The 15,999-nt window shown below is 33.7% G+C and overlaps 2 protein-coding genes across 2 annotated transcripts in view; both read left to right on the top strand.

Annotated features, from left to right (window-relative positions):
- The window catches only part of LOC112772398 (uncharacterized), a 54,664-nt gene that overhangs the window by 10,875 nt on the left and 27,790 nt on the right, over positions 1-15,999 (top strand). The window lies entirely within an intron of this gene.
- Positions 8,637-12,355, top strand: LOC112771522 (uncharacterized). The gene is made up of 3 exons (XM_025816291.3): positions 8,637-9,081; positions 9,895-10,092; positions 11,594-12,355. The coding sequence occupies exons 2-3, from the start codon at positions 9,930-9,932 to the stop codon at positions 12,253-12,255; spliced, it is 825 nt and encodes a 274-aa protein (XP_025672076.1). The 5' UTR covers positions 8,637-9,081; positions 9,895-9,929; the 3' UTR covers positions 12,256-12,355.

Below are 15,999 nucleotides of genomic sequence, written 5' to 3'. Positions count from 1 at the left end.
TTTTTTTTTTAAATAAAAGTATTGATCCTTTTATTTAATACATAAATAAATAATTTAATAATACCACGTGTGAATAAATTATTGGATAAAAAACAAGAATAAGCTATGGGGAGAAAGAATTTACGTGAATCAGCCAAAACAAAATCCTTTTCACAAATCAACCAATGCACAAATATATGTAGTTCGAATCACACTGTTTCGAACCTTGATTGAATGTAATTCGTATTGAGGCAATTCAAATTACTATGAAGCCTGAACTAAGCATAAATCGAATTGGGCCAATTCGAATTACTCCATTTATAATTCGAATCAAGCTGATTCGAACTCCTCTCATGCACGCCATGCAACGTAATTCGAATTGGCCTAATTCGAATTACTCAATTTCTAATTCGAACCAGGCTGGTTCGAACTATAAAGGAGCAGAGTTGTATATATATGTTGTGGACGTGAGTTGCTCTCATTAGAGGGGTAGAATGGCTAGTGAGGTGAGTTTTGTGGTGTTGGTTCACCATAGAGAATCGATTTAGAGGAAGACACATTCCGGTGTGAAGTTCACTGATAAGGATCCTCTCTGTATTATCGTGAGGCCTACGATAAGGTACGATGACCTTGTTAGCACTGTGCTGATGAAACTGGGTCTGGATGGTGTGAAACGGGTTAAAAAGTTCTTCTATCGCATTCCAATCACGGTGCTCCAAGACACCGTGAAGTATGATTGTTTCACGATCGGGAGTGATGAGGACTTGCAGGTCATGTTTCAATGTCGCCGTCAGTTTCCGGAAGTGAGGACACCAGAGCTTTTGGCAAAGTTGGTTGATGTGGTATCGAGCTCGGGGGGTTCGAACCGGAATACCACCACTTTAGCCATGGTAGCCGGTTCTAGCTCTAGACTTGCCGTTGCTTCTACCTCCGTCCCTGCGTACGAGCCACCCGTCCAGCCTGTCGCCTCCCCTTCCTTCGCTGCTGATCTCAACGGCAGTGTAGGCGACGAGGTTGGAACAGGGGAATTTCGGCCGACCTCTTTACAGTGTGCTGCACCGGCTGGGGTTGGAGAGCAATTTTTGGATGATCCAGAGGATGATGATGTCAAGCCGGATATGATTGCTGATGACAGTGGCGATGATATCGGAGCGAGTGAGCCTGCTGGGGCGGGAGGTGGTTCTAGCTCTGGCACACAGCAGTACCCTCCACATTTTTCATCCTTGGACTTGGATGCCATGAGGCAGGAGGGGGTTCCGGGGCAGCCTGCTGGGTTTGGCGCCGGAGATGCGGAAGGGTCTCCAGGTCTGACAGAGTTCCAGGTTGGTCAGCAATTTCAGGACAAAGATGAGGCCCTGTTAAGTGTGAAGACTTACAACATCCGCCGAGGGGTACAGTACAAGGTATGGAGTCCGACTATCGCCGGTATGTGGGCAAGTGTTCTGAGTTTGGAAATGGGTGCACATGGTTGATTCGGCTGAGTCTTCGGTAGCGCAAGGGCATTTGGGAGGTCAAACGGTACAATGGACCTCATACGTGTCTGGCCACCTCCATCTCCAGTGACCACAGGAGTTTGGATTATCATGTGATATCGGCATTCATTATGCCAATGGTTAGGGCTGATGCATCCGTCAGCATCAAGGTGCTCTTAAATGCCACTGCCGCACACTTTGGGTTTAGGCCAACGTACAGGAGAGTCTAGCTGGCGAAGCAGAAGGCAGTTGCCTTCATCTATGGTGATTGGGATGAGTCGTACAACGAGCTCCCTAGGTGGGTGTTAGGAGTCCAGCTGACGATGCCTGGTACTGCTGTTGCAGTCCTTAGGACGAGCCCTGTTCGAGTTTGTGGACAGCTGGACGAGTCTCGAGCTTATTTTCACATACTGTTTTGGACGTTTCCACCGTGTATCGAGACATTCCGTCATTGCAAGCCACTGGTTAGTATCGACGGCACTCATCTGTATGGCAAGTATGGAGGAACGTTGCTTGTGGCAATTGCACAGGACGGGAACTCCAACATACTCCCTGTTGCATTCGCACTAGTGGAGGGTGAGAATGCTGAGTCTTGGTCCTTCTTTCTCTCCCACCTGCATCAGCACATGACACCACAGCCGGGTCTGCTGGTTATATCGGACAGGCATAACGGCATCAAGGCCGCGCTTGAGGCTCCCGACGGAGGCTGGTTACCTCCAGCTGCATACCGGGCATTTTGCATTCGACATGTAGCGGCAAATTTCGCCCTAACCTTCAAGGGCAAAGACGCAAGGAGGCTTCTTGTCAACGCGGCGTACGCGAAGACCGAGGTGGAGTTCGATTACTGGTTTGATATTCTGCGGTCTGAAGACCCGGCGATGTGTGACTGGGCGAACCGGATTGAGTATTCCTTGTGGACACAGCATCGTGATGAAGGGCGGAGATTCGGACACATGACGACGAATATCTCTGAGTGTGTGAACTCAATCCTGAAGGGTGTCAGAAACCTCCCTGTGTGCTCGCTGGTGAAGGCAACATACGGAAGGCTAGCCGAACTATTTGTTCGCAAGGGGAGAGAGGCTGAGGCCCAGCTGGGAACCGGACAACAATTCAGCCAGCACTTGGTGACTTGTATCGAGGCCAACTTGAAGACGGCGAGGTGCTTCACGGTGACTTTGTACGACAGGGATAACTCGGAGTTCACCGTTGCAGAGACAACTCCGACTGGTTCGTTCTCACTGGGTAGCTACAGAGTCTCGCTTGCATCTTAGACATGTGACTGCGGATACTTCTAGGCACTTCATTTTTCGTGTCCGCACGCACTGGCATGCTGTGCCTACTCACGGCTTACATGGCAGCCTTACGTCCACCAGGTGTATCGTCTTAGTTCGGTGTTCAGTGTGTATCGGATGGGATTCACACCTCCCATTCCGGAGGGTTTCTGGCCACCATATGACGGGCCGACTGTAATCCCGGACCCTAACAAGAGGCGTGTGAGAGAGGGTCGTCCGAGGTCTACTAGGATACGGACTAACATGGACGACGCAGATCCAAACCGGCCAAAGAGATGTGGCCTCTGTCGACAATCCGGACACACACGTCGGATTTACCCACAGGTCGGAGGGCCAGAGCATGCAGGGGGACATGAGTAGTTGTATTGTTAGCTTTGGTACTTTGTTTATTTCACTTTAGTGTTTACATTCCAGTGTTATAGGTTTTCTTACTTGTTGTTGTTAACTGATAGAGTTTGTTAATGTTAATGCGATGTACTTTTATTCGGATCTTACTTAATGAATATGTTCCGTTTCCGGAGTTTTGTACGAAATGTATGTTGAATTCACAACGCAATAAATAAATCTACAGATTAAACTAATACATGATTCGGAAAATATGCTAGTAACTGAAATTTCATAAACTTTGAACAACCATTTTCAAAGTAGAATATCATGATTTGTCCACAACATATATATACAACTCTGCTCCTTTATAGTTCGAACCAGCCTGGTTCGAATTAGAAATTGAGTAATTCGAATTAGGCCAATTCGAATTATGTTGCATGGCGTGCATGAGAGGAGTTCGAATCAGCTTGATTCGAACTATAAATGGAGTAATTCGAATTAGCCCAATTTGATTTATGCTTAGTTCAGGCTTCATAGTAATTTGAATTGCCTCAATTCGAATTACATTCAATCAAGGTTCGAAACAGTGTGATTCGAACTACATATATTTGTGCATTGGTTGATTCATGAAAAGAATTTTGTTTTGGCTGATTCATGTAAATTCTTTCTCCCCATGGCTTATTCTTATTTTTTACCCTAAATTATTTGTATGATAGATTTAATCCTTTTTATGTTACATTCTTTTCGGGATTATTCTACTATCCGTGATGTATGAAATTCTTTAGATTCTTCTATTGTTGAACATGCTAATGCTTTCGACTTCTAATCCTGAATATTAGTGTTATTAATAGTACAAAAGAAGTAATGGGTGTTAGAATTTGGTGAATTAGGCAGAATAGATGTAATATTTTTTCAACCCGAATGAATCTTGGCCTAGGAGAAAAATCTCTTGTCTTGCAAAAACTTTGGTGAATGAGATGAAAAGGGGTGAAGAAGGATAAAAATTTTTAGGATTATGCAGTCCAGAATTTTTTCTGACAGCCACCTCCCAAAATATTCTTAAAGTTAACTGTGATGCTAGAGTTCTCCCGAACTCTTTTGTAGCGGATTTTAGGTGCGTTATCCGTGATCACTATGGCATCTGGGTACTAGGTAGTTTGAGACGTCTGTCCTTTGATTCAGTTTTCAAGAATGAGTTATTGGCAGTTTGAAATGGTCTTATAATTGCGTGAGAAGTTGGTTGTGATTCATTGACTTGTGAAACTGGTTTTATGGATGTGTATCTTTTGTTGAACAATATTATCAACTATGTTGTAGGTGATAATATGGATATTATAGAGAAGATTATGGAGTTGTTCAGTAAAAACTGAGAAGTGTCATTCACTTAGGTTAGAAGAGAAGGAAGACTTCTCTAGTTTTGAACCTATAGAATTAAGCTAGCTATCACTCCCTGCTTAAAATAGTCTCAATATGGAAACTACTGTAATAAAAGTAGCTGTAGATGTTGTCAAAGAAAAAGTAGTGGATCGAAAATTAAGAAAGCACAATTCAAGTCACAGTATGAAGACATATCTCGTATAAAAGAGGTAATGGTAGAATTCAACTTCTGTATTGATCTAATGTTGCTGCCGATTGTCGGGCTAAGATAGGAGCTAAGAGTGTTTGTTCTCATATTTCTATTTGTTTTAGTTTTATTTACAGACACAAAAAAAAATAGATAATTATTTAGTTAAAGTTATATTAGTTATTATATATAAATATTTAAATTAATTTTTAGAGAATTTTAAATTAAATATTTTAGTCCCAATAAAAATCTTTAAAAATTACTTTTAACAAATTAATTTTTTTTTATTATTTGCTTTTAGAGAAATTAATTTGTATTATAATAATATTTTTTGAAATTTAATTATTTTTAATATAATGATATGGACTTATTTATTTAACATATATTTAAAATAATAAATTGATCTTTTTAACGAAAATAATCTTCAAAAAATTTTAAAGAATACAAATTTATTTGCATAAAAAAGTGCCGGTTATAAAATTTTTTGGGAACATTTGAGTGTTAATTCATAATCTTAATTCTTATTATCGGGTTTGTTAGAACTTAGAAGTCTATATTTTTTAAATCAATAATTAATTAATAAAGTAATAGATGGATATATAAATAATTAAATACCGATATTAGACATTAGACTCGTATTAAAATAAAATGGCTAAATTGAGCAAACACCAAATTCAACTGTAGTCTATTTTTTTAAAGGACAAGATAATTCTTATAATAAAAAAAAGTGATATTTTAATTTTTAACTTTTTCATTTTGAAATAATATGATTCTTCTACTAAAAATCGTTAAATAATAACGAAAATTAATTTTATAAAAATTTTATTTATAATTTGTGAAGTTTCAAACGTTTTTTTTAATAGAAGTAAAAATAGTGATATATCCTAACATTGTAATTTTTAGTGTTTTTTAAAATTGTGAAAGGTACAAATTCAATTTCTGTACCTCAACTATTTTAATTTTTTTTAACACAAATTGGATGGTCCGATTTTTGTATCTCTACAAATCGGACGGTCCAATTTCTATACCTCTAACAAATCGGACAATCCGATTTCTACTTTTCTAATTAAATGATTCTACAATTAAGAATAACACCCAACTGTTCACATTTAAAAAAAAATACCATTGCCACTCCAATAACAAAAACAAAAAATGGTTTCAAACTCTCAAAAACTATTAAATAAGTTTATTTCTGAAAAATTCTTTCACCCTAGTGGCTAAGTGGAGAAATACCTTTACTGAAAATTATATATTGCAAGAAAAAATATAATTGCAGTACGAAGACCTTTTAAAAGAAAAAAATAGCATCGAACAAGAAATGAAAGAAGAGAACATTAATATTGAGAAATCGATGATAATGCCGGTAAAGGAAATAATGATGATAATAAAGTATGGTTACATAATAAAAATAGTAAAGGTAGAAACGATAATGATACGGATGAAGTCATGAAGAAGGTAGTGGTAGTAGCATAGTTGTTAGAATTAAACTGGTGATCAAATCGATCAAATTATTAGTTCATTGATTTAACTAGTGAGACACAGGTTGAACTGATTGATTCCGTCCTACGTAAATAAAAATATAAAATAGTCAAAATTTAAAATTAAAATTTAAAATACATGTATTATTAACATTCTAAAAACAATGAAGTCTTAAATTCTAAAAATAACTAATATAAAGATAAACATAAAATTAGTTAGTACTATTATAATAGTATCTTAATTTGGCACTGTAACGACCCAACTTTCAGAACGTCATGATCGTACCGAAAGTAAAGCGTTACTAACCTGTTTTCCTTTATTAACTATTTACTATTGAGCCTTTAGTTCGATATCGCGATTCAGTTTTGTAGAAAATTCTAGAAAAATTTTGTTTTTGTTTATCAAAATCATATATCAAACATACTCCGTTAAAAATATCTAAGAACATTGTTTATCAACATATTGCTAAGTTCAATCAATTATTTCTAATTTAAATTATAAAATAAAAATACTAATCACATTTTTATAAAATATAGTTTAAACTCAATATTTATTAATCAAATTGAATGATATAACTTTTCATTATTTTTCTATCTCCGAAACTTTAATTTCAATTTATAAAATAACCAATTATAGTAAAAATTATACATAAATATTAATTGACGTAAACTTAAAGCATTTATAAATATCAATCTAATCATTTCTAATAAAATAATTTATAGGAGTTCAAATTAATAACATAATTCATTCAAAATAGAATTTATTTAAATTAAATTATACAATTCTTCTATTTTTTTCAATTATCAAAATTGTAATTTCAATTATACCAAATATCCAATAAAGATTATATAAAAATTCTAATTAATTTAAACTTCAATTATCATGAAACTCCATTTAATTACCTTTAGTAAAATAATTTTTCTTAAAATAAAGTTATCAACAAATATAATAAATCACAAATAACTAATTATTTGATTTTCAAAAACTAGGATTGTTACAGGCACAATAAAAATAACAACTTTTAAACTATATTCAAAAAATAATTTTAAAATATCAGTATTTTTATATGATTAAATAATAATATATAAATTTATTTTTTTCTCAGGATAAATAATTTTTATTTTATTAATTCATTAATTAATTTGTACTTATGATATGATTCAAGTATGTGTTTAAAAAATTAATATTATTAGATATAATTATAAATAGCAAAAGTATTTTAGGATTAATAAAAACATTTTTATTTACTTTTTAATTTATAGATGGTTAATAAAATTTAATGTTTATGTTAATAATTGTATACAATTAAAAAATAATTAATCTAAAAAATGTTGAGTATAAAAAACATTCAATTATATATATACTAAATAAAATATATACTTTAAAAGGCATAAAAGATAATAAAAAAACAGATTGGCATAGTGATTGTTAGCTTGCTTTTCATATTTGAAGAGTCAAGTTTAACTTCCACCATTTGCAATGTTTTTGAAAATTTCTTAAGTTGATAGTGTATGTTAACTATTTGACCGGTCAAGTTTGAATTAGTTTATATTGATTTTGATCGGCTTATTTTCTTAAGCGGTTAGAATGTTAAATTGGACTAAATTAGTGTTTAGTTTATTGGTTTTCTGGTTGAACCAATCAGTTTAGTCCAATTTTTGTAACTATGAATAGTAGTAATCATAGTTAGTCATATTATTGAAAAAAATTTTGTAAAAAGAAGAGTTTAGGAGTTTAAAACCTTCCACAAAAGTAATTGTCATTACTATTTAACAAATATTTTAACAAAAGAGTTATATTATCCCAAAATAAAAAGGTTGAGGGTCGAAGTATCTATTTTTATTCGACAAGGATCGCCTTGTCCTTCGTGAAAATAGATAAGGACCAGATTGAGTCTTTATTCGGCTAAATACTCAATTTTGTTACGAATTTGCAGGCGAACTTTTAATTTAATCCCTGGAGTTTTAATTGTCTTTATTATTTAGTCTTTGAACTTTGTGAATGTAACTAATATTAGTTCCTGGAACAATTTTTGAGACACGAACATTAACAAAATGCTGACGTGGACAACCTGATGTTAAGCTACGTTAGACTATGTAAAACAACATTATTTTGGTTTTAGCACTCAAATAGCCAAAAAAACATCGTAAGTAGTGTTTATTAAAAATTTTCCTTCCAAAACAAGTGATACCATGTCGTTTTTTAGATATTTAAGTGCCAAAACTAGAAGGGCGTTGTTTTACAAGCGTGATATCTGACTGTCCATATCAGCACTCCATTAATGTCTCTTATATCGGATATTGTCTCAAGGACTAATAGGAGTCACGATTGTAAAGTTTGAAATCTAAATAACAATGTTATGAAAACTGAACCAGATCGACTAATTCATTTGAATTCGGCTGAACCGATCTCCAGATTGGTTCAATTAAAACGAAAAATTAGCTGGCTTAAAATCGGTCGAATTGGTGGTTAACCGAGAAACCAATTGAACCGGGCAAATTCTTTTCAAGATTTCGGGTTTTTTAAATTACTAAAAAAAAAGTAAAAAACAAAACAGCAAACAGCCCCCCCGCCCCTTTCCCCTCTCTCTCTCTCTCTCACGCACACACACAATTCACGAACGAAACCCTCCCCTTGCTAAACCCTATCAGAGGCAAGAAGACCTGCAGCCACCTTCAAACTTCAGAACGCCACAACTATCGCCACCGGCGGTGACAGCCAGCGATTGCCGTCGTCGCCTCTCGAAGGTCTACTCGGCCCTTGTCTGCTGGATCCTCTTCTCCTCGACGTCGCCAGAAGGTCTGCTCGGAGCGTTTGGCGTCGCAGTCTCCGTCGTCGTCGTCAAGCCAGTCTCTGTAGTCGTCGTCGTCGGCCCTGTCCTCTTCGTCTCTGTCCTCGGCGTCAAGCTTCTATCTTCGAGCCCTCTCTCTCTCTGTCCGAGCTCACTTCCCTTCCTCCCTCGCCGCCGGTAAGCACTGCTGCTTTGTTGCTGGTTTTCTGAAATAATGGTTGATGGTTGATTTGAATGATTCTGTTGAATTTTTTTGCCAACTTAATTTGTCAGCGTTAATTTTGTTGATGGGGTCCTGAGATGGGGTTGATGGTTGATTTGAATGGTTGTTGTTAATTTTATGTTCTGAGTTGGGGTTGTTGCTGATGTGATTCTGAATTTAGTTTGATGCTGAGTTTGGACTCTTTGCTTAATTTTTTTGTTTTTGGATTCTCTGGCTTTGGATGCTGAGTTTTCTGTTTTTGGATTCTGAATTTTTGTTGTTGAATACTTTATTAGAAGCCTTTGTTGAAAATTTTTGTGATTCTGAATTCTTTTGCCAATGGTTTGAGTTTTTGTGTAAGTTTGTGTTTTCCATTGTTGCTGATTATTTGATTATTAGAAGTTATTGTTGAAAATTTTCTTATTCTAAATTTTCGTTGTTGATGTGATGAGTATTGCTGCTGATTACTTGATTAGAACTTAGTAGTTATTTAGAAATTTTTTGTGAAATTATAAAATTTTAAATTTTATTAGTTTAGAAATAATTGAATTTGAATTTTTGAAATTGTATATTAAATTTGAATAATTTTATTTAATATTTAATTAAATTGGTTCAATGATTGGTTCGGTTCTCGCAATCTTCTTAAATAGAGACAATTAAAATTTTAAAGACTAAATTAAGATTAGAGTGCAAGTTCATGGATCAAATTGAGTATTGACCCTGTGTCGAAATTTTAACCCCTAGTAATTCTTTTATTTTGACTGAAATTTTTATTATGAATTGAAAAGGCCGAGACTAATTCGAGAGCTGCGAGTAACGAACGATGGCAGAGAACAGCAGAGAAACCCGAAGACGAAGAAGGATCCTCGATCAAGGATCCGACCGCCTCGCCTTCATTACGGGTCGGATCCAAACCCTCCCAACTCAGCCACAACCCGATTCTTCATCTCGTTCCGGTCATCCAACCACTACCTTTACTACCACAAGTACGTTTTCCATCTTTTCTCACCTTTCCCTTTCTTCATAACTGAATCTCAAATTCAGAACAAAAACTCACAAATTGGAGTAGCATTTTTACTTGTTTTTAATTTCTTGTGCAATCCGATTCCAGACCCTAGAATTCTTATATTCACACCTAATTCCGGTAGCTACTATTAGTTGCCCCATCAATTGATTAGTCAGTTTTGACTGTTAATTGACTTTGGGATTAGTTAGTCTTGATTATAAGCTTCTTTTGAATATGAGATAACATAATTCAACTAGGTAAATGATTTTGAGTTCCGAACAATTCATAACTAGATTCATACTTTGAAGTGAGAATGGGCTCGAATTTGTTGGCTATGAGAATTAGGTTCTCTGGATTGGCTATTGGATTTGGAATTGTTAATCATTTTCATATTGGATAGGCAACTAGTGAGTTTGTAGCTGCTACTCACAGCTTGTATGAATAAGATTTAGATGTTTAAGCATTTCATTAGAAATTGTTTTGTGAAATAAGATTGAGGATGTCATTAGCCAGAGAACTTGGTTTTCTAGATTAGCTATTGCATTTGTATCAATTTATCACGAAGTTGAATTCAGAAGATTTAACATCTATCATATTAGTTAGACAACTAGCCCCTGCATCCATGAATGTAAGTTTGACAAAAACAGTACGGCAAAAAATTAATGTATCTAGATGTGATGTACGTGTTTTCTCAAAATAACAGTATGTAGTAGACAGAGGTAGTAGTCGACCAGTCGGTAGGGTAGAGTCTATTATTTTCTTGAATCAGACCAGAAGTTTTAGACAATTTTATTGGTTGATTCATTTCATAAAATAAGATTAGGGTAAACTAACAGAATGGTACCCGAAAGTCCATATTACTGAAAAAATATCCGAAAGATACGAACGATAAACAAGCTTTCTAAAGATTTAAAAGCCTGATAAAAATAACAATATATTTTGTTTTATTAGTAACAAACTAATTTTGTTTTTGGCAAACGAGGTGTGCATTTGATTCAAATTTTTGTATGAACATTTGGATAAGTAATTAGAAGATGCATGCAAAAACTAGAGCAAAATTTGATCACTAGACCTCTTTTTTCTTCTTTTCAAAATAAAAGTGGTCATTCACCAAAACATTCACTGTGGTAGAATCACCAAATTTTATGGATGAAAATGTTTATTTTTTCTAATCATACTCGCAAAGAAGGGCATCAAAATCCGTTCTCTAAAGCTCTTTTGAGAATATGTATCTAATATGTGGTTATTTTTATCACTTTTTAAATCTTTCAAGGGTTTAATGGTTGTTCGTATCTTTTGAAATTATTTTTGTCAGTTATATAAATTTGTGGGTCTCGTTTTGGTAGTTTACCTATAAGATTAAGAATCTTGTTGGTTAGGGAATATGGATATCTAGAATGGCTAGGATAAATTTCCTACAAAATTGTATGTTGGAATGAATAGTAATTACCATTTTGTTGACAAGCCGTGTCTCTTTTCAGCTTTGCCTTATGACGAGGCAGAGAAGAAATCAGATTCTATTATGTTAAATCACAATTCGGTTGTTGTTCCTTCACACGAAGCCGATGCAAGTGTCAGTGGAAGCCAAACACCATTGCATGAACACGAGCCCAAAAGTGCAATTTCAGGTGTCCCTACATCTCAAGATGAGCATGTTCAGCCATCTCAAGATTTGCCTCCTGATATCATAGACACCGAGCAACTGTCACGACAAATGCCACAGATGGGAGAATCTAAACTTCGGATCACCCCAAGTGAAATAAGTTCTGCCATTGATGCCTCAAGGTTTACCCGCCTTCTTTGTTCTGTCGTTGTGGCTGTACTTGTAGTTGCTTCTTATCTAGGATTTTCTCTGATGAGTAGCAAGTTGATTAAGAGTATAACAAGCTTTAGGCCACTGTACTTAGTTTTGGTAACTGATTTGTCGATTGTGGCTGCACGTGTTCTTTCTGGCAAGCAAAGAGGTTTCCGAAGGTCTAACGGGAGAGAGTATAGAACTCCTTCTGATGGAGATCAATACGCACAGCTAGCTAGGACATTGGAATTAGGCTTGGTTATGAAGAACGCTATGGATGCTGTGTTCATTGATTGTGCTGTTTATGCAATCATTGTCGTATGCGGCATTTCTCTTTTCCAAACATAACAATGAATTCTTTTATTTGCTTGAAACTTGTTTTTGTGCTTTGTTAAGTGACTTTTGTATTGTGTGCATTATGATTAAGCAAGAATGATTAGTTCACCAATTTCCCTCAGATTTAAGTTAATTTGAATTGTTGTTTACTCATATCGTGATATGCTTTTCCACGCTAGACAAGTTTTTAGAGAACAGTTAAGTTGTAAACTATCATTTTAGTGCTGGGTTTGGATCCTGTTGATTTTATTTGAACATGACTTTGCCATGTTCGCAAACTAAAATGATGAACAATGGACTAGGAGATATAAACATGGCAAGATCATGTTTTGACTTGTGAGAAATGAAGGAATGGTTGTTCATTTCTGGATTTCTATATTCTTGTGGAAAGCAACATAGATATCTATGTTGTGGTTGCTTTTCATTTTGATTTCAATTGATTACAATGAAAAGCAACATAGGAACTAAAGAATTATGGATTTTAGTATGTCATATAACTCAAACAGGTTGGCTAGAAAAAACTGTAAACTACATTGCATATATTAAACTCAAAATGAATTAATTAGAGTAACAAAAAAAGCTAAGAAAAGGAGGGGGATACAAGGCTAGTTATGACATTGATATTGATACAATTATATTGAGTTTTACTTGTTTTGTGTGGGATTAGACTTGCTTGGAGGAATTGCTCTGAAACAAGACTCCACCCTCTGCTTAGGGGAGTTCTTGTTCTTCCTCAATCCCCATGAAGAATACAACATGTGTGTGGATTGTGGAACTTCAACTTTGACCCTTGTAGATGTAGTGGAAGAGCATGTTGATGGTGATATCAATAATGAAAGTACAAGAACAAGAGAAGTTATTAGTGCTATGATGAACAAAGGCTTCATGGTATAATAGTAGTAGTAGAAGAGAGGATTGTATTCTTGATTCTTATTTTATTGTAGTTAAAGATGAATTGAATGTGGCATTGAGTCAAGTATCTTCAAATGTTTTCTAAGAAGAATTGTGAAAATGGTGAAAAATCTAGTTTGGGATTTGGTGCATATAGTTGGGATCATGTGGCCATTGTGTAACCTTTATTTGGGTGCACCTACTATGGCATTTTCTGACCTGAGGATTTGGTGAAAATGGAATGGTGACAGAAAGATCATGTGGTTAGGCACGTGATGATGTTGCCATATAAAATGATATGTATTTGAGTTAAGTAAATTTGTTGGGAAGTAAAATTCATTATATTTTCCAATTATAAAGTAAATAGTGAGACATTTATCAACATTGGATTGGTGAAGTGGGGGACAAACTTTTTTTTCTTTTAGATAAGAATTTTGAATTTAAGTTTTGGATATATATATATATATATATATATATAAAGAAAAAAAAAAGAGAAGATATAATAAATATTTTTTTTGGTAAGGATACAGGAAATATTATTATATAGACTTTGTTGTTGCCATTTTTCCTCTTGCAAAAAGCCATACTTTTTTTTTTATTGAAAGGAGAAATTTCATTCCGCAGCAGATAAAATGTGTCTCTAATAAAATATTTTTAGAGTATCACTTTTGAATGATACTTCTAAAAAGTGAATTAATTTAGAATTGAAGTCGCATTGGAATTGATATATGAAATAAAAACGGTATCACCTTAAAGATACGGTATCACTTTGATAGAGAACTAATAAAATTTTGTCATTCGTATAATTATATTGATAAATAAAAAAATACTATAAAATTTTAAATAAATTAAGACTAAGTATTGGAGGAGCAAATTTCACTTTAAATTTCAAATCACTATTTATGATATATGGTGCCATAAATATTTTTATAAGACCCAAAATGAAATTGAAATTAGAACTAGCATTAAAGATACTTTAAGCAAGACCTCTTTAGTCTACACTAAATTTGAATTAATAAGAGTCATTTGAACAAATTCATAAGTTATTCTATTCCATTTTTTTAACATATCTAAAAGAATCTAATCCAAAATTTCTTAAAAGAGAGAATGCATTAATATTGAGTGATATAAAACAAGTTTCACTCCGTATTCATTATTTGAGAGCCTTCACTTTTAAACAATCACTTTTCAGCATAAATACATTTGAAGTTTGGATACTATATGGCTATTTATCTATACTATGGATAAATTCATTTTGATTAAAGTAAATTATTTACTTCAACATCATCTATATTAGAATTTTTATTACCAGACTATCTCTCATAAAAGTTTTAGAATAATGAGGCTAGAATAAAAAAAGAAAGCTTCTTCTCTCCTTTGAGTTTTTTCTTTTTTGACAATTAACAAAATTACATTAATTAAAAAGTGAAAAGTCTAGTAGTGTACATACATAGAATTATCATACATAAATTGAAGGTCCTTTGAGGTTTAATTATTTTACAAAACAAAAGTAAACTCACATAGCTGTTTTTGCATCCACTTTGTTCATTTTTTAGCAGACAAAAAAAGGCGCAAGAGTTAGGTGCCTTTTGGATTTTTTCCCCATGATCTTCATCTAAATCATAAAAGAGCCAATAAAGGAAAGGCAAGAGAAATTTAAGGTGTGATTTTCATTTTTATTTTTAATATTTTTTAAAATTTTATGGAAAAAAAATAGAATTATATTATTTTCACCATTTTCTTTTTTTTTTTAACAAAATTTTGAAAATAAAAATACTAAAAATAAAAACACACATCAAACATTCTTAAATTCTTAGTGAAAATTTATTACAAAAAGTTTTATACAACACTACACACAATCATAAAGAACGAGATTTCAATAGCAACTGGTACTATATGTTAGTATGTAATATTCTAAAATTACTATATGTTAAATCCTAACATAATTTTCACTTTCTTAATGAAATGTTTCTAAATAAACTATTGGAGTGTTACTTATCTGAATTTATTAGGATTTAGAGTCACCTAATTATTAGTATAATAATCCTAACTATACAGATGCTTAGTTGAATCAAATGGTTCAACACTACAAAATATTATATTTTGTTTCCGTGATATCTCCTAACCCGACAGATCAAAGAACTAATTCATCGCAGATTTGAACTCTATATAAGAGTCTGCTGCTGGATGGCGCTGGCCAATGGATTGCTACATGTACAAGGCGAGATTCGAACCCCCGACACTTGCTTAAGCGGACGAGTGAACAAGCTACTCGACCAACCCAAATTGGTTACTACATAATATTATCTATATTAAAAAAAAAAGCATCTGAAAACATCAGAGAGAAGACAAGTAGTCGAAGAACTCCAATCATTTATTCTTTGATAAATAAAGAAGTCCAATAATTATATATATGGGGTCCCATTAAAGAGAACAGATATTTTGTTGGTAGTTCATAGTTGGAGTCGAATCTTCTGGACTGGAACATTATCATCATGTAATAAGTGTTTTTAACTTCTTTCTAGATATTATTGGTGGACAAAGAGTTTGCAGAAGCTCATATACATGTATATAATAAGTGTGAACTATCCAACTCAGTTGGAAAAAAAATGTGGCTAATTGACAAATCATGCATAACAATGAAAGCTATGCCAATAAATAGAATAAACAACAGAAATCACCCTTAAAGTTTTTTTTTTTTTAAAAAATACTCTATCCTTACCAATATTATTTTAATAATGATTTTTTTTTTGTATATTCAAACTTAATGTTAGTTAATACTTTATAATAAATAATAAAATATAGAGTGTTAATCCAGTTTAGGAACTATTGTACTCTATTATTTTTAGTTAATTTATATATATA

This window comes from Arachis hypogaea, chromosome 18, assembly GCF_003086295.3.
Source record: "Arachis hypogaea cultivar Tifrunner chromosome 18, arahy.Tifrunner.gnm2.J5K5, whole genome shotgun sequence".
Taxonomy (NCBI): domain Eukaryota; kingdom Viridiplantae; phylum Streptophyta; class Magnoliopsida; order Fabales; family Fabaceae; genus Arachis; species Arachis hypogaea.
The sequence above is the reverse complement of the archived record's forward strand: the minus strand, read 5'-3'. Positions and strand labels throughout refer to the sequence as shown.

What these genes read in the sequence shown, in the direction of transcription:
- LOC112771522 (XM_025816291.3), top strand. Translation starts at nt 9,930, where the DNA reads ATGGCAGAGAACAGCAGAGAAACCCGAAGACGAAGAAGGATCCTCGAT. An exon ending in CACTACCTTTACTACCACAA is followed by an intron (nt 10,093 to 11,593) that starts GTACGTTTTCCA and finishes GTCTCTTTTCAG; the next exon opens with CTTTGCCTTATGACGAGGCA.